We start from the raw sequence: 22,386 nt of genomic DNA, 5'->3' as shown, positions 1-22,386 counted from the left end.
CCAAAAAATAAGCAAACACTTTAAAAAAATCAATTTCTGAAGGCCTGATCGTTTTTACTTAGCCCTTTTGGTGGCCAATGTGACCTTTAGAATCCTGTCGTAAAGTCTAGGCCGAGTTTAGGGTGTTACATTAATTCTCAACATTTATACATTATGTCAATTTAGTATTGATTATAAAAAATTGAACCTTCAACGTTTACACATTGTGTAATAATTACACAATGTGTATTGAATTATGTTTTCTTATAAAAAAAGGGGATAAAATTTGGTAATATGTAAATATTGAAGGCTAAAATTTTAAAACTTAAGACTAAATTGAGACAATGTATAAACGTTGAGGGCTAAATTTATAATTATGTCAATTTTAAAAATTATCACATCCTATTTCCATTTGCTCATTTGCTTTTTAACCATGGGCAACTAAAAAAAGAAAAAAATCGAATAATTGATAACTATTTTTTAATTTCTCATAATTGAAAGACTATTATTATAGTTCACCTCATTTTTTTCAAAATTATTAAAAATATAAAATTACTAAAAATAAACCATCAGAATTAATTAGAAAAATAATAGCCGAAATTCATTATGCATTTGAACTCTAAAAAGTTCCTAAATCTTTTTAATTTTCATAATATTTTTTTAAAACATGTATGAGCATTCGGGTAACTATTAATGTAAAATATAACGTTATTAGCCAAGTACCAATAAAAAACATCAAATTCGTTAACCATTTTTAAGTTCAAATACCAGTTAAATTAAAAAAAAATCCCAACACGTTATGGTTAAAATATACATTAACCGCTCTTAAAATCTGGTTGACCAAGTGTGGACGTGCATTATTGGATAAGAAAAACACATCACTAATTTATAAAAAAACAGAATAAAAAAATTCAGATATCAATATGACAGCAAATTTCTTTAGATACTCGAGTAAAAAAAAAACATCAAATTCAAGTACAAAAGCTAGTTGATTATTTAAGCTTTGGGTGTCTTAAATTGAACTTGAACTTAAAAAAAAGGGGAAAAAATGGTTAGGCTCGAATATTCCCCAACTTCCATTCTATTCCTTCCTATTGGGAATTGCTTGTCAGTAAAAAAGAAAAGTTAAAGCCCAAATTTTAAATGAAAAGGGAGCAAAAATGAACCGTATGAATAGCTTACACCCCCAAGAAATGGAGTTTTGAAACAACTATCAAGTAAGCTGCACCATTCTTCAAATTTTGCTGCCATTCAACAGATTCCTATTCCTATTCCATGGTGAAGGTTTAGCTGATTAAATATCTGCAATTTTAACTCCCTTCCCTACCTTCACTCTAAACAGTTTATAAATGGGTTAGGTTTGAGTACACATTATCACCTGGAACCCCCCCCCAAAAACCCTGTCAACCCAAATGGAGGCAAAACATTGATTACAACAACTTCCACTTTTTTTTTCTTCTTTTTACAAACAAATGCACAACATTGAAAATGATTGTCACTGAAGACCCCCAAAAAAATTTTGAAAAAGAAAGCAGCAAAAACAAAAACAGAAAGGAAAACGTGCAAAAAGAATCATATCATCCCAAATTGGAGTACATCTATGTTGTGTATTCTTCAATTATGTGTAATCATACTTTGTCCCAAACATTTCATGACCAACCAACTGCTGGCAAATTGATAAGGCCGCGAGTCAACTTTATCCCGGCTTTCTCTCTTTGCCCGTTAACCCTTCAACAAAACTTCATGGCTGAACCCTCTCATGGCCACTACTTAAAGATGCAGTTGATCTAGCTACTTGTGCACTTGCTATAGGCTTTTGTAGGGGCTTCAAAGCAGCCATAATTTCTGCAAATGTCGGCCTCAGTTTTGGATCTCTACAGTTTTAGAGAACATCAGTCAGTTCTGCCTATTGGTTGTAACACATATTTAGATGCATCTACATCTACAACCTATAGATTGCAAGGACCATGACACCATACAGTTCATCTCCATTCAACCTCATCATTCACCCAAGTTTAATGGTAAACATGTTTATATGATTAATCTTTTTAAAAAACAGTAAACTAGGACCATCAATGAATGTTAAATTAACTTATACTATCCATGGAATGATGAAGGTAGCTATCTGCAAGTGAATAAAATTTTCAGCACAACTTCTACAGGGTTAGCATAATTGTTAGTGTAATGCAAAATCAAAAGTAACTAAGAGAGAAACTTCAGACTACCAAATAAAGGTCAGGTTGAGATAACTAAGTGGCAAGATCTGAACAAAGTATAGATGGAAAATACAATTGATGTGGCCCACAATTCCCCAAAATTGTGCTAATTGTTTAGAATTAGCTCAATTCACAAGGGCTCAAAAGATTGGCTTGTAATACCAGCCAGATTGCCAACTACACATGCACCAAGATTGTAGTAACAAATCAACTTCTAAAAGTAGGTAGATTTTCAAACTAAAGGACTACCAAAATTATACAAATTGATAGTCTTTTTAATAGTTTAGCTTTCTTTCAGATACATGGGATTAGATGTCATCACCTGAAGCCACAACATGACAAGGCTTGAATAGGAAATAAAATAAATTTGAATTACCATCTATGTTGGAGGCTCAAATTTTCGTAAGGTCTTCAGGGTATGCAGGAAAATATGGATTAAAGCTTGTTTATAAAGAATCAAATTCAAGTTGGTATATAACTAAAACTAGCTTCAATAAATATATAAGTAAACCTTTCAACAAAATATACATACTAGGGCATTGATTTTCTCTTTTCTTCTTGTAAAGAATGTTATAGAAAGCAATGTAAAAGTAGCTAAGGCAACCTCCAAGAGTGGACATATAAATGGTCCAAAGTAAGGAAATTTGGCTCCATCAAGGTAGGATTCAGCAGATACAGGCATTGAGTCCACCCAAAATTCATACTTTATACTAATGTAAAAGGGTGTGTTTAATTTGGTCTCCACTAAGTTAGAAGCAAATTAACTTGTAGAATTAACAAACAATAAAACAAGGCAATAACATATTGACATGTTAGTTTTGATTTTGGGGGAAAAAAATTGAGCAACACCAAATAATCCTAATCCTCTCTTTCCTTCCTATCTTTTTATTTAATTTTATACTCCATTCACTCAAGAAGTTGACTCTCACCAGATGCTAGAGAACGTAATGCTTACTCTTATCAGTTTTGTGAGACCTAACAGTGAAAGATACTTCTAAACTCCTTGCATCAACCACAAACTAGCATTGCATTTTCTTTAGAGCACAAAAAATGCTTTTCAAAATGTAGTCCCCAAGTATTACTTGGAACATATCGGAATGGCTCTAACTTTTCCAAATTTCCTACACTTAAAAACATTGTTACGTTATAGCTATAGATTCTTGGTCATAGATGGTGTACATGATATTAGGCTTAATTCTAGGATAGGATAGGGTTTGATTTGATTTCTTTTATTTATTTCCTATTGTAGACAATGAAATATAACACATTTCGATGATTTAGATATGTTGTGTTTTACATGCACTAGAAATTCATTATTGTGTACCTTATTGTTGTGCTTTATGCACCACTTTTCAGGGATTTGGATGGATATTCGTGTATCCAATTACGATTCTATGTTTGGTTAACTAGGGCAATGTTTTGAAATGATTTGGTTGTGTATATGATGAATGAATTCATTAATGCTAAATATATGAGCATTTATGGTATGTAATGAATAAATATGTACATGATGTGGTATGAAAGGTTAATGTTCATATGCTTGTGATAGAAACATGCTGATATGTTTAATTGTATGATGCCTTTAATTTAATCAAATGTTAGTAGTATGTGAATATGAGTATGTGCTAGCATGCTTTTACTTTTGCAAATTATATATGGTATTATTGGAATTTCATTGAGCACCATTGAGCTTTGAAGAAAGCTCAGCATGCGCATTTGTATTCCATGTGCAGATTACAAGTTTTGAGAGGTGCTTCTTGAAGTCAAAACAGTGTCGCTTCTTGAAGTCTCAACTAATCAATTGCTTTTGTAAAGACATTTTGGCCTTTTTAATAGCTTTATGTACCTAGGCCTTATAATGCTATTATGGATGTTTTGACATTCCTTGTTGTTTCGGGGCACGTTGACATCATGGCACTTGATTTTGACACTATTGGTACTTATGATGCCCTTGTTTTGTTTAAATGTTGAGAATTACATTAATGTTGCATGTTAACCATGTTTAAACTACTTATATGGCCGAATTTTGATTTAATGAGTTTAAGGTTATGGATTTGTATGTTTTGACATGTTTTAGTGTGCTAAACTTGCTGGTATTGTTTGGTAATATGTCTAACATGTTTAGGAGTGTTTTGAGGCATGATTGCATGGTTTAGAAACTTATTTTTCTGCATTTTTGGGCTTGTCTCGAGACAGGACGAACATGTCTCGAGACAAGATGAGTAAATTTGAGCTAAGCATGTATTTTTGGGTGCATGTCTCAAGACATGGTAGGCAAAGTCTCAAGACATTGCTCATTGTCTCGCAACATTCGAAGTCAAAAGTCATAAAGTTAGTTTTAGGAGAGACAAGTCTCAAGACAACAAATCCTGTATCGATACATTAGACTAGGTATTGAGACATGGCTCATAGTTTTCGTATTTTAGGCCCCCAAGTTTTGTTTTAAAGCCTATTTGAGCTCAAATTTCATTTATAACATCTCAACAATGCTTGAATTGTATACTTGCATGTTATTAACTTGTATTTCAATACATTTGATTATATAATTGATCGTTCAAGTTGCTTCAGCGGCTAATGTGATGCTCATTATCTGACCAAGCTTCCAAACCGAGTAAGGGTGTTACACTCCAAGCTAGGGAGAAGACACACGAGCTTAATTTTTAATATTTTATTTTATTATTTTACGTTAATTTCACTTTATTTTATAATATTTAATTTTAAAGTATTAAATATATTTTTCGAAGAGCTAGGATTATTAGTTTCTTAAAGGTTAAGCTTAGGGTTAATAATAAAACTTTATTTGCAAGAAAGTTTAGTAACTTTCCTTGTAAGTAAGTCTATTACATATTTGATGTAACAGGCTTGCTGCAACAACTGATACATGCACATATGGGGCGAAATTTATAAAATTCCATTCAACGACTGCCAATTTTTAAGTTTGGAAAATCAGCCGACTTACGACGACTTTTTGAATAGGATCCAGACATTACTAGGTTGAGATGTCTTATAGATTCAAAGATCTATCTCTTAGCTTCAAAACGCACTTTAAATCACTCGATTTTGAGTTCGGAAATTCAAATTATGACTGTTTTAGTAAAAGCTGTGCCAGCAAAATTTCAAGTTAGGATTATTATGAAAATTACGAATTTCGAACTTTTAATTCGAGTGTAAATCATATTGGACTCAATTTTTAAGCTTAATTTTTTATTATATATGAACTCAAAATTGTATTTATTAGGTTGCATTATTTTATTATTTATTTATTTGGAATTTTGGATTTTTTTTAAGTATTTTATGTTTTAGTTAATAAGAAAGTTTAGTTTAAAACTACTTCTTTATTTAGATTAATTAGAGTTTCACTATACTTGAGAATTTTGGTAACCTATAAGCCTTTTCATTGTTCATTATATACACCATTGTTTTTGTTCATTAATAAAATTTTCAACTCTAGAAGTTAGTTTCTTTGTGCAAGATTGCTTGCTTATGATTTTAAGATTCAATTTTCTTCTCGATCTTCTTCAAGGAGTCATAGAAATTCATTCTTCATCCTTCAATTTGCCAAAGATTATTTCTTGGAAGGTTGATTAGAACTATTAATTGAGTTTGTTGAAATTTATATCTCAAAGGGTTCAATTGAACATTTATCCATCTATCTATCATATCCATCAGTTTATTCTATCCATCTTCCACTTCTTATTCTATCTGTTTATTTATTATTTTAATTATTTATTTTTTATTCTTAAATTTTTTATTTTAGTTATTTTCTTTTTTTTTCTTGTTTTTCTAAATTTATTTGGTTTCTTCTTTTCAGGTCAGATCCAAATCTTTCTTTCTTGAGTCAAACAATTTGAATACGATTGTCTTCCGCTTGCTCCCTTATCAACAACTTTTCTAATTATTATCTTTAAATTAGTAAAGAAATCTCGAGGTTTTCTATAACCCTATGTTTTCTAAAGTTCCAACTTTTCTAACTCGTTGTACAAACCTATTTATTTAATTAGGCTTGTTTTCTTCTCTAAACCACATCAAGGGCAATGTGAGGAAACAAGTAGTTAGGAGATATTTTAGGACAATAATTATAATTTTAGGAGTTAAATTCTCTGATTTATTCTCTTATTTCTTTCTTGACTTCCTGTATTCATTTAATAATATTGTTAGAGGGAAACTAATCTTTGTATATATATGGGAACACTATTGCTGAATAAAACATCATAAATTTTACCTCAAATGATAGTTACTAGCATATAAACCTAGGGGATACCATGGAACCAACAGATTGACTGCATTTTGCATTGACGAAATCAATCCATTGACCACTGAAAAGTGTCAAACAAAACTATCAAACTTCTACAGAATTTTTTTTTTACAGCAAAACTTCATAAAAGAATCTGATAAATTCTAACATATGGAGGGAGAACAAATTATCCAATCTCTCTACACGTTTTTCTTTCTTCTAGTATCTCTCCCTACTCAAAACCTGAGAAAATAAATAATTCCATGTCTATTTATACAGGTCTAACTACTGAAATAGAAATCTATTTGGATAGTAACATTTCTTGGTGAATAACCAAGAGTTGCAACTCTTTAATTTATAATTAGGAGACAGAACTCTTATTAAAGACATGACCTTTCATTTAGGAAAGGTTATTTTGAAAATGTTTCGACAAATTCATGCACTCTTTAGTTGTAAATTGCTTGCAATTAAGGAATGCATGTTTTTGGCACATACATAGGCATGTGACAAAGGTCTAAATCAACCTTTGAAGATTTAAAGAGCATAAATAAGGGACTGAAAATGACTATAAAGATATAACCAGGGAAGTGTCAACTAAACTAATGAAAAAATTCAAAGAAAGAATCGGTCAGGCCAAATAACAGGTTCAGCGAACAAGCAATAGAAAATAGTTTGAAGCAACAATGTTTAAAAATATAGACCAAGTCAAAACATGAGCATCTAGAGTGTCCTTTTAATCTGCCCATTAACAAATGGAACTATAGCTACTATGGAATATAAATAGCATGTCAAATCTAGGTTTAAGATATCGCATATGGTACTGTGCAACTATATGAACATGAGCTTATTGGACTTGGATGCATTAAATCACAAAAATATAGACCAAGTCAAAACATGAGCATCTAGACTAGAGTGTCATTTTAATCTGCCCTTTAACAAATGGAACTATAGCTACTATGGAATATAAATAGAATGTCAAATCTAGGTTTAAGATATCGCAGATGGTACTGTGCAACTATATGAACATGAGCTTATTGGACTTGGATGCATTAAATCACAATATTTAATCAAAGACCAAAAGTTAAAGGCAGTAATAAAAATATACTCACGTCTGCCAACACCTTCTAATAATTTCTGCAATAGTCGGATCCATGTCATCAGGAATGTCAAGTCGACGATGCTGAAATCCTACTGCACCAACAACTTGCATTGGATTCATCCCTCCCCATGGTTGTCGTAATGTAGAGAGCTCCCATAAGATAACTCCGAAGCTATATACATCAGACCTGCATGTTGACCATATTTTATATGACCGCTAAATGATTCTCGGATGTTGATGAAAACAAAAATGTAAAATAGAGTGGGAAAAGAAAAAGCCTACTTCTCATTTGAAGGTTCATTTCGTAGTACTTCTGGAGCCATCCACTCAGCCTGGGTTAAATTCAAAGGTACATCATGTATGGTACAAATAAAAGTTGACATTGGCAAACAATGAAAAAACGCGGGTGATGTGCAGCATAATTGATGACATTAAAATCATTCTTTGTTCCAAATATCAAACAAGCAGACCCATTCTAATATATAGAATAAAACAAGAAGAAACTAAGCTACCAATAATATAATAGTTGCAACTTGCACCAGGATAACTTTTGGGATTACCCATAAATGGAACTTTTCCCCCCTCATGTACAAGTCTATTGTACTCTTATAACACTTAGCAAAAGAAATTTATCCCATGGCATAAAAACCTTCCATCAATAATTCCACTATTTCAAAAGGCATGTGGTTTTTCTAACTGTTTAATATTATTCAATTTGTTATCCTTTCATTTTAATCTAGTTATATTTAAGTAGCTCTACAGCTCGTTTATTGCAACATTATGAGATAAGAAAATAGCTAGGTGAGGATCTCAAACTCTGACATATGCAGAATTCCTTCACCCCCCTAATTTATTTATTTTTCTAAATGTTATTCAGTCAACAGAAATTTTGAAGGAAAAATAGAATAGGGACAATAAGAAATGAGATTCCAAATTCTTCAAATAGTTTGTATTTAAGGATATATTAGTTCAGTCCAACCCACCCACCCCTAGCCTTGCCACTCTCTCAAATTGATTTCCTTTGACATTGGTTCAAAATGATCAGCTATATATAACAGAAAATAAATGAATACGTATAAAGTATCCATACAAAAGAAAGGAGCAAACAAGTTGTTTGGCATTACCGTCCCTGCAGTTGACCTCGATGATAGATATGTGCTGTGCTTTATCCGTGATAAACCAAAATCACAAACCTAAATCAAATTTCATGCCTGGTTCAGTTAATCATAAAAGAAGTTTCTAACGGGATCGGCAACAGCAAAGAAGAGACGAAGACAACCTTTACAACCCAATTTTTATCAACTAAAAGATTTGGGGTCTTCAAATCACGGTGTACTATCATCGGAGTGCAATTGTGCAGGTAATTCATTCCCGAGCCTGAAAGTTCAAGCATCCAGAGATACCCAGAAAAACCATCAAATGAACTTTAAGCAAACCAGATAAATAAAATATAAGACAAAAATAACATAATCATTCTGTGTGTGCATGTATGAGTGTCTATACATATAAGCACGGTTGTTTGTAAAACATTAAACTTCATATTAATCAGATATATTTTGAAAACATGACGACCTTACATATTAAATAACTTTAAATTATATGCCTTTAATTAGTTTCAGTTATTTGTGTATATGCAATTCAAAGTGCAACAAATAATTATTATTCAAATATAGATAAAAAGAAGAATGCAATTATATGTTTAATATATAAGTATCGTTTAAAAATAAAATGGAAAAACAAAATTCACCACACATTGCATATGACATAAGATATTAGTAATAATAAAATAACAGAACCATACAGCATCAAGTGCCATTCTCAAACGCCTCCGCTCATCTAATTGATTGTTTGGCCGGTGGAGTAACCTATACAAACTACCTCTGCAAATAAGCAAGATGCAAAAGTGCTTAGACAGAATATATCTATCAAAGAGAATACATGAATTGCTAACCCTCAGCAACTAAGAAATAAGAAAGAAAAATAAAAGATTCAAAAACCAAAAGAACAAGAACAAAAGAAAAGAAAAATAAAAGATTCAAAAACCAAAAGAACAAGAACAAAAGAAACCAACAATTCCAAGATGAGGAAGTTCAGAATCAAGAACATGCCTCGAACAGAAGTTTATTCATTAGGGTAAAATTCAGCTTATGGTAATTTCAGCTTTTAGCCCTCTTCTTCTTTTTCTCACAATTCAATTGCTAATAAAATACTGGCACATGACTCAATGATGAGGATTTATGGAATAGCTCTACTTGCAAGTTAAAGCATCTTTTCCCCTAAGCTACTCAGAGAATAACTAGTTCTCATAATCTATTTTAGAAAGTCACCACAAGAAGTTATTCAAAAGTATCATGTTGTAGTATACGATGAAAAGTAAAATCAGACCGTTTTCTCAAAATGGAAATAAAATTCCTATAAAATTATGATAGGAAATAGTGACAACATACCTATGAAGAAATTCTGTTACAATTGAAAGGTTTGGAGGACGAGTTACAGCTCCCATGAAAAGAACAACATTGGGATGTCTTAATTTTTTCATGATTAGGACCTGCAAAGTTGGTTAAAAGTGGAAAACAAAGGCTTTAGTTCCTCATGAAAACAGGCAATAACTTTTGGGGTTTCCTTGGGTTCAACCAGTCTGGTAAGCGGTATGGACCTTGAGCTTTGAAAATCAGAACCATTCATTAAGCCTACTTTTTGTACAGTTTTCTTAAACGAAATGGAATGGTAGTCAAGAATCAGTACAATAAATTTCTTCTATTATACATAATAAAATTTTATTTTATCGGGCTAAGCTGTTGGAGTTTTTGCATGCTTTAGCAGGCTTAAAATTTCTTTTCTTGCACCCACCATAATACTTCTAAAAGTGGTGCGCTGAGATATCAGAACATGAAGCGAGATAATGAGCTGGCAAGGCTTCTCGGCCCTTGGACAACTCTAGCCATAATGGCCACCAGAGAAGTATAGATAGACATAAAGAGGGGCAATATTGACTCAATTTAGGTATCAAAGATGGTCCGAAGTTGCATGGTAATCAGTAACTGAAGGTTAAAACATCTCCAATGACATTAAAAAAAAGCCAAATTAGGCTTTGGCATAGGGCAAGTAGATGTAAACAATAGCAACAGGATAGATAGGAAAGGCCAATACCTCGCTTTTAAATTCTTCAAGTAATTCCCCAGATATGTCTTGATCCAGGAACTTTTTCACAGCAACTTCCTACGAAATCGAAGAGTGAGAAAATTGTTAATATTCTCCTTCAAAACAGAGCAACATAAGATAGAAAATTTTATCCAGTGCAAGGGTTAGGCAACAAATGATTTCCATTCAAAAGGCGGGAAAGAAACCACTCATGCTACAACATTGATTGACAATCAAATTGACATCGTGTATAAACAAGCTAACCTTTGTGAATGAAATAATTCATAGTTAACAAATATGGAATGCATTATCTGGCAATACCAGTTAAATAAGATAGAAAAGAATCATGAAATATCATAGTTGCGGTGGCCTATCCAAAATTTATTTAGATATACAAATGAAACAGAACCGGGAGTCAGAATTTGTTTGGGAACTGCTAATTTTCAGTTGTGTAATATCCGATCTAAAACCAACTTGTAATCAGTAAAGAAGCTAAACACGAAAATAAGATCGGAGAAAAATTATAAAAAGATGAGGGCTAACAACAATTAACACTCCATGTGGAAGCCCAACACTACAACTCAAAGGAAATGGCCCTAGCATGCGGATGATAAATAAGAACAAACAACTCGGCCTTACTATTTTGAAGCTATCAACCAAAAACCAATTAGCAACATGCAGAAAGGCCAACCTCAATACAAGCCCCATAATGAACTCTAAACTTAAACCGAGAGATATCACACTTTCCACTTAACATGTGTTAAATAGACTGAACATGCAATGCTTAATTGGAACAAACTCAATTTAATTTTCAATGTCTGAGTTCTGTTACCACTCTCCAAATAAGACAGGGGATAGATCAAGGCAAATTTACTCTACTTAGAATTGTTACCGTGAAATATAATGACATTCCAACTAGGTATCTATCAGCTTGACAATGCTGAACTTTGAACGAAACGAGGACCACAAACAGGCCCAAAAAAGTGTTCACACAAGCATAAAACCATCAAGAGGTTCTGTTTCAGCTGAATCTTTAAAAATGATATTATATGATGGCCATCATATCCCCAATCTTGGTCCTGAAGAAAATTTGATTGCATTACTTAATCTCCAAGTCAAAAGTTAAAATGGGTTTGAAATTGTAAGATCGATATATCTTAAGATATACATTACTCTTTTACCAACTAACACAAAGCTCATTTAAGAAAGAGAATACATGAAAGTTTGAGGAAGTAAATTTCGCAAATCAGTGTTTCCCATATTTATTTCTATTAATAATAAGTAAAAATCACAACAATTAGCCAAAGGATCTTGTGAAGCCTGACAGATTGGTTACCAAACACATGATACAAGGAAAAAGACTTAAGATTCAATTTCAATATGCTCTTCGAATAATATCTTGCACTATACTCATTTTTTGTGCAAGTTTTTCTTAAAATCCCATTGTCTTCAAGCCAATCTTTTCAATGAAGTCTCCTGTATTCTTTTAAGCCACATTAGCAGCTTATATTTTGTAGCTTACCGCCTTACACCCAAAAAGGTTATTGCAAATCATCCAAGTGAACTTACCAGCCAATAAGCATGATAGAAAATCATCCATTCTATATATGATAGTAGAACATTCTTAATGTTTCTCAATGACAGCAAAAATAAAATATTTAGACCCAGAAGGACATTAGACATAAAAACTAAGCACGAGAAAACTCACAGTCCCATGCCAGTCTCCACGATAAACCTCACCATAAGATCCTGCAACAGAAAAGATGCACCAAAATAAAGGTAATAGATCACATTAACTGAAAAAAACTGCAATCAAAATATCTACCCAAGAAAAAGCATGGATATATAGGAATTGAATTGGTCAATACCAAGTCCAATACGCTCGCCCAAGGTGATATCCTCCCATGGAATCTCACAATCTGCAATATCTTCAAGTGCAACATCCGACTTTGAACTATCATTACCAGCTGATTTATCAGATATTCTCTCACCTTCAGAATTGACCCCCAAAGCATCATGCTCCCTTTCACCACTACCTCGTGGCTCACTGCCAGCTGAGTCAGCAACTACATCATTATGCTCATTTTGCTTAGACACCGCTGCACTAGTTGCCACCATAGCAGCAGCAGCAGTAGCAGCAGCTGCTACAGGAAGTTCAACATTTGAATCAGTGCAAGACTTTGATGCAGCAACTACCATTGAAGATGCAACAACAGCAGCCGCTGCTGCCGCTGCTGCAGCAACTGGAACATTTCTGGAATATTGAATGGGAACTGCATCAACTTGTGATGACACAGGAGGTCCAATGGCTTCCCTGGTATCCACTGGATAAGTGATCCTTAGGCCTTCCCCATGCATAAGATGCTCAGGTTGGTTATGAGGAGAGCTTGCTTTAGCGTATACTTTGCGATGGGGTAGAGGAGGCAAGCAATGAGAAGGTCCAAAATCATTTTGATTCTTAGCTTCACGAAGCCCAGTGCTCTGTCTGCTTTCATCCTTAGTCTCAGCTGACAACCTGACTTCAACAGTCGATCTAGCTAACTGCTCGGAATAAATCTCAGTAAATAAGTTGGGAGGAGCGACAACACCACTCTCAAGCAATACATCATGAAGCTTTTGAGCTAATTGTGGATTCTCCTTGGCAGCGTCAATCATATACTGTGAGACATCTTTCACCTTCATCCTACGCACGGCAGGAGAGCTAATACCTTCTGTCCAGGAAGGAGATCTCGCATGTGCATAAGGATAACTAGGTCTGTTTGGAAGTTCTCGAACAAGCACCTTCTCCATGTTGTAAGGGACTTTCAGGTCTTCTATGGGTTCCTTGGATTGCTCCAGTTTTGTAGTTGCCCCAGATAAATCTACAAAAGCATTAAAATCACCTCTTTCATCAGATTGGTTTCCTCCAGCAGCAAAATTTTTTAACCTGGATCTCCTCTCCATTGTCCCAAATTCAGAATTATCTTCAATAGAACTCCCAACCCCACTACTAGAAGAGGCCATATGAGATGAATCAATGTCTCTAGACAAAGGACTGGAAAAGAAAGAATCATCATATTCCACATGAGATCCAGCTACATCAGAAGGAATAAGTGTGCCAGGATCAGCCATTAGGTCAACAATGTATTCCCTGAAAAACATATGAACCCCTTTGATAAATATTTGAGTTTTTGCAACCTATTTCAACAATTTTCAAACCTAGAAGCACTTCTAGCCTACTCTAGCCTACAGAAAATCTAGTCAACCAACGTTTGAATAAGAATGCAAGAATCACAATGCAAATCCAGAAATAGACATACATATATGTATGAAAAATATAGACGTCTGTATAGAAGGTAGTACAGAACATAATCAAACAAAAGAAATACATTGAATCAAATGAAATCATCTACAGTTGCCTACATAAGAAATGATAAAATATGTTCTACTGCCGAACAAAAAGAACTTGTAAGGTAAAAAAAATAAAAATATATATCATAATAGAAATCACCTTCCATCATCAATCTTTACAAAATTTATTGCTACGTCGTCAGAACCTGTGTATCTCTGACCCTTCACCAACCGGCAAGGAATGCCAGCACTGTCAGCCAAAACCTAGGCAACCACAAAGAAACAACCATTACTTACAGAGAAGTTTTCAAAGATCATCACAATCACGCCATAAACCAAACTACTCGTCCTAAAGGCAAGTATGAGAGAGGTGGGTGCTCATTGTACATGACCTAAAACAAATAAGCAACATGAATGGGACAAGTTTTGTGGGTGGGAAAAAAGCAACAACGAAGAGCATCAAACTAACCAAAAATATCTAAAGCGCATGCTGGAGAATGATATGCTTAGAGGGCCATTTTGAAATCATTAACTGCTTCCACTTCTCCTGACAATCATAGTTATTTGTACTGGAAATATCTAATAAACTATCAACATCACTGAACTAATTGTCAATTCCAACAACATGGCATAGGTTGTATGGAATTATTTTTTTTCATTGTTCTTGTAAATCTTGAGAAATCCAGTTAGCACTTGGCAGGCTAACACCTGAATAAAAAGAAAAGAAAAATAAACAAACGGGGCAAATACCTTGAATAACAATGCACGATGACGAGCCAACCCAATTGTTAAAGAGCCAAGAGGCAAAACCATGCTGCCCAGGGTAGCTTTTAAACTGTAACTAAGACTTCTCCAGGCTCGTGACATATTGTCTGGATCAGCAACAGGTCCACCCATATAATCAGAAACTAGAACTGCAAGTTTTTGCACCAGATTGCTGCTTACAAAAGCCAAAGGTTCTGATCTTAACTTTGCAGTCATCACTAGTGCTTTTCGTTCAAGTTTCAACAAATTTGCATCAAAAGCCCTATTGACCAAAACTGCTTCCTGAGAGACATTGTCCAACACCGACGTCCCTTGCAGAATAAGAAGTGAAGGCATTCTTTCTGAAGTGGATTCAGTTAGAATTCCATACAGATCATAAAAGCCATCCAGGATCTTGTCATCATAATCAAGGGAATTATAATTCTGTGAAGCACGGACAAATCTACGATATGAGCTGGGTTAGCAAGGAATAAACATATAGCAAATAAACCCCAGAAAGCTAACTCGGCAGTGGGAAGGAATCTAGCAATCAAAAGTAGATATTCAGAAAATCCAAAATGATACACTAGCAAATTTAGCCATAATAATCCAATGTTCAAATGTTTTTTTTTTTTAAACACTCAATAAAATTCTAACCATTCAGAAAAGCAATTAAACCACTTCTGACTTTTGGAGTTATAGATGACCTTTGTATATAAGTTAAAACCATAATTACCGAGAATCACTTAAAATATTTAGCGCCATGAATATCTTATTTATATGACATCAAAAATCAAATTTTGGAGTACACCACAAGTTCACTAAAATATGACCTGGAATAATCTAACAACAGTTGATAAAATCTTCCTTGATTTGAAAGATCAATCCAAATCTAATTGAATTTGAATCCTAAAAAATAAAGTTAAAAAACAACAGCTTGAACCCAACCCCCAAAAATATCAAATTCAAAATTCCAAACCCAAGATTACTTAAATCTAAAGCAACTGGAAAACAAAAAGACCGAGATTTTATTCAACCCTCTAATTGCTCGACTTGCACATTTAATTTCTTGGAAGAATAACAAAATAAGCAAAGTTCATGAGTTCAGTGTAAAACATAAACCAGACTATTACAGTGAAAGTCTCAAAACATATGCTTTTCACAATGGATTGAAAGGATCCATGAGCTTACAAATATAATTTAGTATGTCCATTCAACTAAGAAGCAGCAATGATAAACTTACAAAAGAGCTTTATCTAAAAGACCAATTTCAGTTTCTGACTATGTTAGCTGATGATAAGAAATAAATGGATTATGGACTTAACACTTAAAAGAACAGAATGTCAGACGATGATTTAAATAAACCTTGAGGCTAGATCTAAATGGGATAAATTCAAGTCCAATAAGATTAACCAACAGACAAGAAATAAACAACTAGCCAAAATGAAAAACCCTCATACTAATTCCTAAAAAAAAGCCATCAAAATCGAAGATTATGAAACTAGATGTCCCTAGACTTTTGCCAGCATATACCTAGTTTCAATGATAAGCCTTCTCAACATTTTACCAACTCTAGCAAAAGGTTGTCACCAGTGACTTGAACCACAATACTGCCTTCTATTGGGAAGATGATAAATGTAAAGCGGCACTAATAGGGAATTTGGAAACTTTGCTTAAGCTTTGATGATGCTATTTAAATCATATTTCTTAGTGGAATGAAAAAATGAAAAGGATCACGACTCACAATCACCACAAGCGCAAGGGAGACCCCTCCTCAGAACATTATTGAATTTGGTTTTGAAAGTATTTCTCCCCTTAAAGCATAAATTACCGTCATGCCAGAAATTTATATGCCAAACTTTTCCAATTTACGAAATAAAGTTTACATGCAGTTCAAGATGAAACAGAAAAGAAATATAAATAAATTAAGGAGAAAAGATAATATACATTTCATGCAATGCAAAACAGTTGGCTAAAGCTAAACCTATAGTATATACTTGGATAAATTGCTTAAACTCAACCGAGATAATTAGATTAAAGAAAGGAATGAAGAGGGAAACATACCCAATATCTATATGCAATAACTTCAGCTGGGGTATTCTCTGGAGCACAAGAGCCTAAACTAATTTGCTTAACAGCTTCAATCTGAGCTGCCTCAGGATCCTCTCTGGCACTCAACTCCAAAGCCAGTTGTATCTGATATTCCTCTTCTACATCAGGATCCCTTGAGTTACTAGACCCTGAATCACGCCTTACTGCATCCAAAGCAGCCTCTAAAGCACTAGTAGTAGCTAAATCAGCAGGGTCCATAGTTTCCTCCCTCTTCACATTTGAAGAAGATGGTGGACTGGGACTTTTTCTATTAGCAACTGAATTTAACCAATTGGAAAGAACAGATAATGGTTTATTGTTGTCAGGACTATGATGAGGCCTTGACTGTAAAGGCCTATCACTAGATGATGATACATCACTGGACTTGTTACTCTTCGATGAAGTTGACCCTTGTACATCTTCCGATTGATTAGACATCATATGCAGTTTCTTGAGGAAGTTCTTCATATTATTTCACTAAGATATAGCAGCCAATGCTAAAGAAATAAAAATCTGGCCATAAACATCTCCATTGTCTTGGACCAAGCATGAAATCTAAAGTTCAAACTAATCCAGAAACAAATTTAAGAACCCCCTTTTTTTTAAAAAAACCCAATTACCTTCCACCTCTCGAGATTTCCCAAAAAATCAACCCATCAAATCCAAAATCCAAAACCACCATAATCACAAAACAACCAAGCAAAGTTAGTCAAATATCAGAAAGACCCAGATACTTCAGTTCAAAGAAAACACCCCCACTTTCCTCATACAAAGAAATCCACCAAAAAAAAAAAGAAGAGTTTAACAGCATACAAAGAAGTAAACACTTTCTTTCAACTTCAACAACTAAATAAAAAACAACAAAAAATTCCAATACCCAGATTAAGAAAAAGAATGGATCTTCCTTTTTCGGATATAGATAGTAGAGAAGAAAGCATAGAAAAGGGGAGTAGTTTGGAAAATATATATATATTTAAAAACAACAAGTGAAGGTAAACACTAAACAGAGGGTAGAGAGAGAGAGAGAGAGAAGGAGCAAAGGACTAACAAGTGGGATTGTAGGACCTCTCGAAAAACAACAACAAACTCTGACCCACTTGATTTATAGAGGCAACAGCCAACAAGGATTTTCGAGGTCCCAAATGAAAAAGGAAAAAAAGTTTTCCAGTTTTTGGTGGCAAAAATTCTTTCTTTTTCTTTCTTTGTTTCTTTCTTTCTCTCTCTATCTCTATCTCTCTCTATATATTCTTGTCGTCCCCAAACTCTGCTTACAACTTGGAAGGTGGTGGCATGAGTTGGAAATTTGAGGTTAATGGAATCATATTTAACCATGAACTTCATTTCAATGACTTGCTGATGCTTTTTTTCTGTTCTTTGTGGTGAATAATTATTTAAGGATTTTAAAAAATAAAAAACTAAATAAATGGTTAAAATAATTTTTTTTATAAAATTAGAGGATTAAAAAAAGTCATTTACTTTTTATTATTATTGTTTGGTTTTGGGTTTCTTCTGCCTATTTTTAACGTGATTTTCGTTTTGTCAGCTTCTATTCGATACCAAGTTTGAAGCCAAAAAGTTGTTCTAACTGCTATTGCCATGAAATTTACTGCAATGGAAAGTAAAAAAAATGTTTTCTTTTTCTTTTTTTGAAGATTACACCTTCTGTAAAGCAATAACAAATTACGGCCGCTTTTGTAAAGCTTTTCATTTTTTGTAAAATTTTAAGGTTAAAATGTGCAATTAGTATCTATACTTATCTAGAATTTGAAATTTAGTCTCTATACTTTAAAAGCTAAAAATTTCAATCCTCTTATTTTTTTCAATTTAAAAATTGTAGTCCAATCATTATCGTTATTTGTAATTTTTGTCAAAATTTGTCAATTTTACAATTTTTAATTTGTTGTCAATCATATTCAATGTTATACGAAAACAGTCTTATCAATATGCCAACTTGACAAATTTTGACAAAAAAGTATTAAGAATATTAATGATTTGAACTAAAAACTTTAAATTAAAAATAAAAAGACTTAATTTTTAACCTCTTAATTATAGAAATTAAATTTTAAATTTTATCCAAGTACAGGGACTAACAACAATTGTTACTCAAATTTTATCTAAATATTTTGTTTTTGAGTGAACTACAATGAAAACTTTTGTAATAATAAAAATTAGAATCAAATGTACTTTGAAAGAATTTATCTAATACATCTAGTAACCCTTATAAAAGAAATTTGATATAAATAAAAACTCTACTTATCAAATAAATATTTTATATAGTTAATACATACACATATACATACTTAAGTTTATATTTTAAAAATATTTAATCAGTTCAATATATATAAAAAAATTGTACATTAAAATTAATATTGTTTGAATCGGACTGGATCGGTCAGTTAGATCGGTTGGATCAAGAACCGATTGAGATATTGGTTCAAAAAGTAACTTTAAATCAATTAAATTGAGAATTGATACAAATCGATTGAACCGACAGCTGAATTGGATTTTTTTAATATAAATTTTAATTAAACTGATCGGATCGACGAATCAATAACCTAACTGATTCGATCACCAATTCGATCTAAAAATTGTTGATTGAAATCTATTATATTCAAAGTCGGATTTTAGAAATAATATTTAATTAATCTCAATTGAATGCATGTATAATGTAATAGTTTTAAATATACTATTTTTTTATAAATTCGATTGATTCAATATATTTTTTTAAAATATAATATAGACTTATGGTAAGGGTGAATTTGAAAATCTTTAATATATTTTAATTAATACACAATTAATATGTGTATTGCACGAATAAAAGAATTAGTTTAAATATAAAATTAGTTAATTTCAATATCTATATACATATATATTAAAGGAAAGTCCAAAGTCTTTTGTTGATGCGTGGCGCACACCCACCATGTTCTTTATTGCGCTTTATAAAATGATTAATTTTTTTTTTATTTTAGTCCCTTTAATGTGTTTAAAATCGAAATTTAATTTTATATTTTAATTTCTAACATTATTTACTCTTTATATTTTTATAATGTTCTTAATTAGTTTAAATAGTTTCTATTTATTTTTTAATTAAAATGTTAGGTGGTTATATATAATTTAAAAAATTAATTTTTAAATCTAAAAAGTAGAGAGATTAAATTCTTAAAAATAAAAATGAAAAGACTAAATTTTAAATACATGAAACGTAGAGACTTTTATTAAATATTTTAGATAGGTTTTTATTAAAAATATGTTTAGATGTTATTATAAAAATCTTCTTTATAAAGTCATATAGAAAATGTATAACTGTATGTTTAATAATTTTCTTTTTAAGAGATTATCCATATAATTATGAGTATAAATTCAATTACAATTATAATCTATACATTCGAATAATTACAAAAAAGATCTATGTGATCACAAAGTTTTCTTACAAATATAATGATGTTTCTTAAGGTTTTTTTACGAGTTTCTATTAGATCCAGGTCAGAGAGGAATCCAGGGGGCTGGCAGGGCCCTAACCCCCATAAGATGAAAATTTGTTGTTTTGGCCATTTACGAAATTTTAAAATTTTAAATTAGTAAGGGTAAAATTACACTTTACCCCCTAAAATTATAAAAAATTAATTTAATCCTTTAAAAATTACAAGAGATAGACTATTAAAATTAAAATTAAAATTTCGGCCCCCCTAAAAAAATTTTCTAACTTCGCCCCTGATCCAGGTCACTAAATAATTCAATTACCACCTTTTTTTTCCGAAAAAGTTCAACAATATAATGATGGCTCCGTTGCTTTATATATTCATTTCGTATTTAATTCAATAATCCCAAAATTTCTTTCTTTTTTTTTGAAAAAATAAAATAAAAAATATTTTTCGTACTCTTTTATAACATAAATATTATTAATAACCTCTGGTACGAAAAAAAAGTTTGTGACGCTGAGTTAAGTCCACGACAACTAAGATAAAATTGGAAATGTTCTTTCTCTTGTACTATTCTTTCGATACATAATTTAATATTTTGAAATATAAAAAAAAATTCATATCAAATTTGAAGTGTCATGCTATTATTACTTACTATTTCATATTTCATATGGCGAAGGCATAACCTTCTTTTTTTTTTACATCAAATAAAATAAAAATTCATTGGCGCCCATGTTTGATAAATTGTTGAAAATTTTCATTTCATTGAAAATGAAAATTTTTGACATTTTTTTTAAATGTATTTGATAATCATATTAATTTTATAATTAATACAAATTATTCAACAAAAAATATTGAATAAGTAGGTAGATAGCTACGTATCATTTAATGCTAAGAATATTTAAGCATATATATTTGTGTATATATATATATTTAAATTGTTAGAAAGTGTGATATCTAAATTATTATATTTAATTTTTATGAAAAATTAGATAAAATAATATTTAATATTAATAAGCTTAAATTTAAGAAATAAATAATTTTAAAAACAAGATTAATTTTATCAAACAACATAATTACATTTAATACTTAATTTCGTTAATATACTTAGCAACTTTCTAATATAAATTAAGTACTTATAAGATTCGGTATTGAATATTTAACACTTAATTTTTTTAAAATTTATCAAATAACATCTAAATATGTTATTTTTTACATGAATGAAATTTTAAAACAAACCCAAAACTAATATAATTTGAATTTAAGATCTCAAAATTATTATAACCCATCATGTCATTAAATTAAAAAGAGGTGGAGATCTTAATGTTCAAATTTAAATTTATTGATTGTCACTTTAATTGAAACAATATATAAAAAACAAAATTCGCATATTATTCAACTTCTCAAATAATCAATATTAATATTAAGTTATCTGGATGGGGTTTTCCATAAATCAATTTTTCCATTTTTCACTTTAACAATTTTGTTTGCGAGTTTATTATGCTCTCAAGAAATATGCTAAAGACTCCATTGCTTTAGAAGCTTCAATAATATATGGATTCTACTTACCAAAGCGGAATTGAAATTCTCAGTTATTCCATCTTGAATGATATTAGCTACTTTAAGATTGTCTGTCTGAATTAAGAATCTCTCAAACCCCTGATTTAGCACAAGTTTCAACTTATCGAAAATACCCTAAAGTTCAGAACTCGATACTGCACAATTACCTAAATACCTATTAAAGCCAATATCCACCCCATTTCGATCACGCAAAAGCTCTGCAACTACAGTAAACGCATCTTTCAATCTAATTGAACCATTTATATTTAAGCATACTCAATTGTTTGTTAAAAAAGTTACAACCATATATGAGAATGTAGAAATTTAAAAGAGAAAAGTTAAAGAAACCTTAATAAGTTCGTCAGAATTCCAAGGCAAACCTTGTAATTCAAAGTTTCCATATTATTCAACTTTAGAATTGAAATTTGTTGTAATCAATCTTTCCATAGTTATTGGATGAATTGTCTATAATTTATTTAGACTAACCATTTTTATCATATCAATGCAATTTTGTAAATAATTAAACAAGTATCACGTGGTTCCATAGCCTAAAACCTTGAATATGGATTGACC

At 31.7% G+C, this 22,386-nt stretch overlaps 1 protein-coding gene across 2 annotated transcripts; it reads right to left on the bottom strand.

Annotated features, from left to right (window-relative positions):
- Positions 1-1,405: 1,405 nt before the first annotated feature.
- On the bottom strand, positions 1,406-18,095 carry LOC107917732 (probable serine/threonine-protein kinase SIS8). 2 transcript variants are annotated; one of them, XM_041076088.1, is made up of 13 exons: positions 16,808-18,089; positions 14,750-15,187; positions 14,160-14,263; positions 12,538-13,799; positions 12,378-12,418; positions 10,679-10,747; positions 9,976-10,076; positions 9,320-9,408; positions 8,808-8,905; positions 8,653-8,721; positions 7,811-7,860; positions 7,539-7,715; positions 1,406-1,853 (listed from the first exon to the last, which is right to left on the bottom strand). In XM_041076088.1, the coding sequence occupies exons 1-13, from the start codon at positions 17,300-17,302 to the stop codon at positions 1,721-1,723; spliced, it is 3,126 nt and encodes a 1,041-aa protein (XP_040932022.1). In that variant the 5' UTR covers positions 17,303-18,089; the 3' UTR covers positions 1,406-1,720. The 2 variants fall into 2 exon arrangements, 1 of the variants encoding a protein (XP_040932022.1); XR_005901034.1 differs by lacking the exons at positions 1,406-1,853; positions 7,539-7,715; positions 7,811-7,860 and having other exon boundaries at positions 9,330-9,408; positions 16,808-18,095.
- Positions 18,096-22,386: the final 4,291 nt, after the last annotated feature.

Source organism: Gossypium hirsutum, chromosome A09, assembly GCF_007990345.1.
Source record: "Gossypium hirsutum isolate 1008001.06 chromosome A09, Gossypium_hirsutum_v2.1, whole genome shotgun sequence".
Taxonomy (NCBI): Eukaryota; Viridiplantae; Streptophyta; class Magnoliopsida; order Malvales; family Malvaceae; genus Gossypium; species Gossypium hirsutum.
This window is presented reverse-complemented; position numbering and strand designations above follow the sequence as displayed.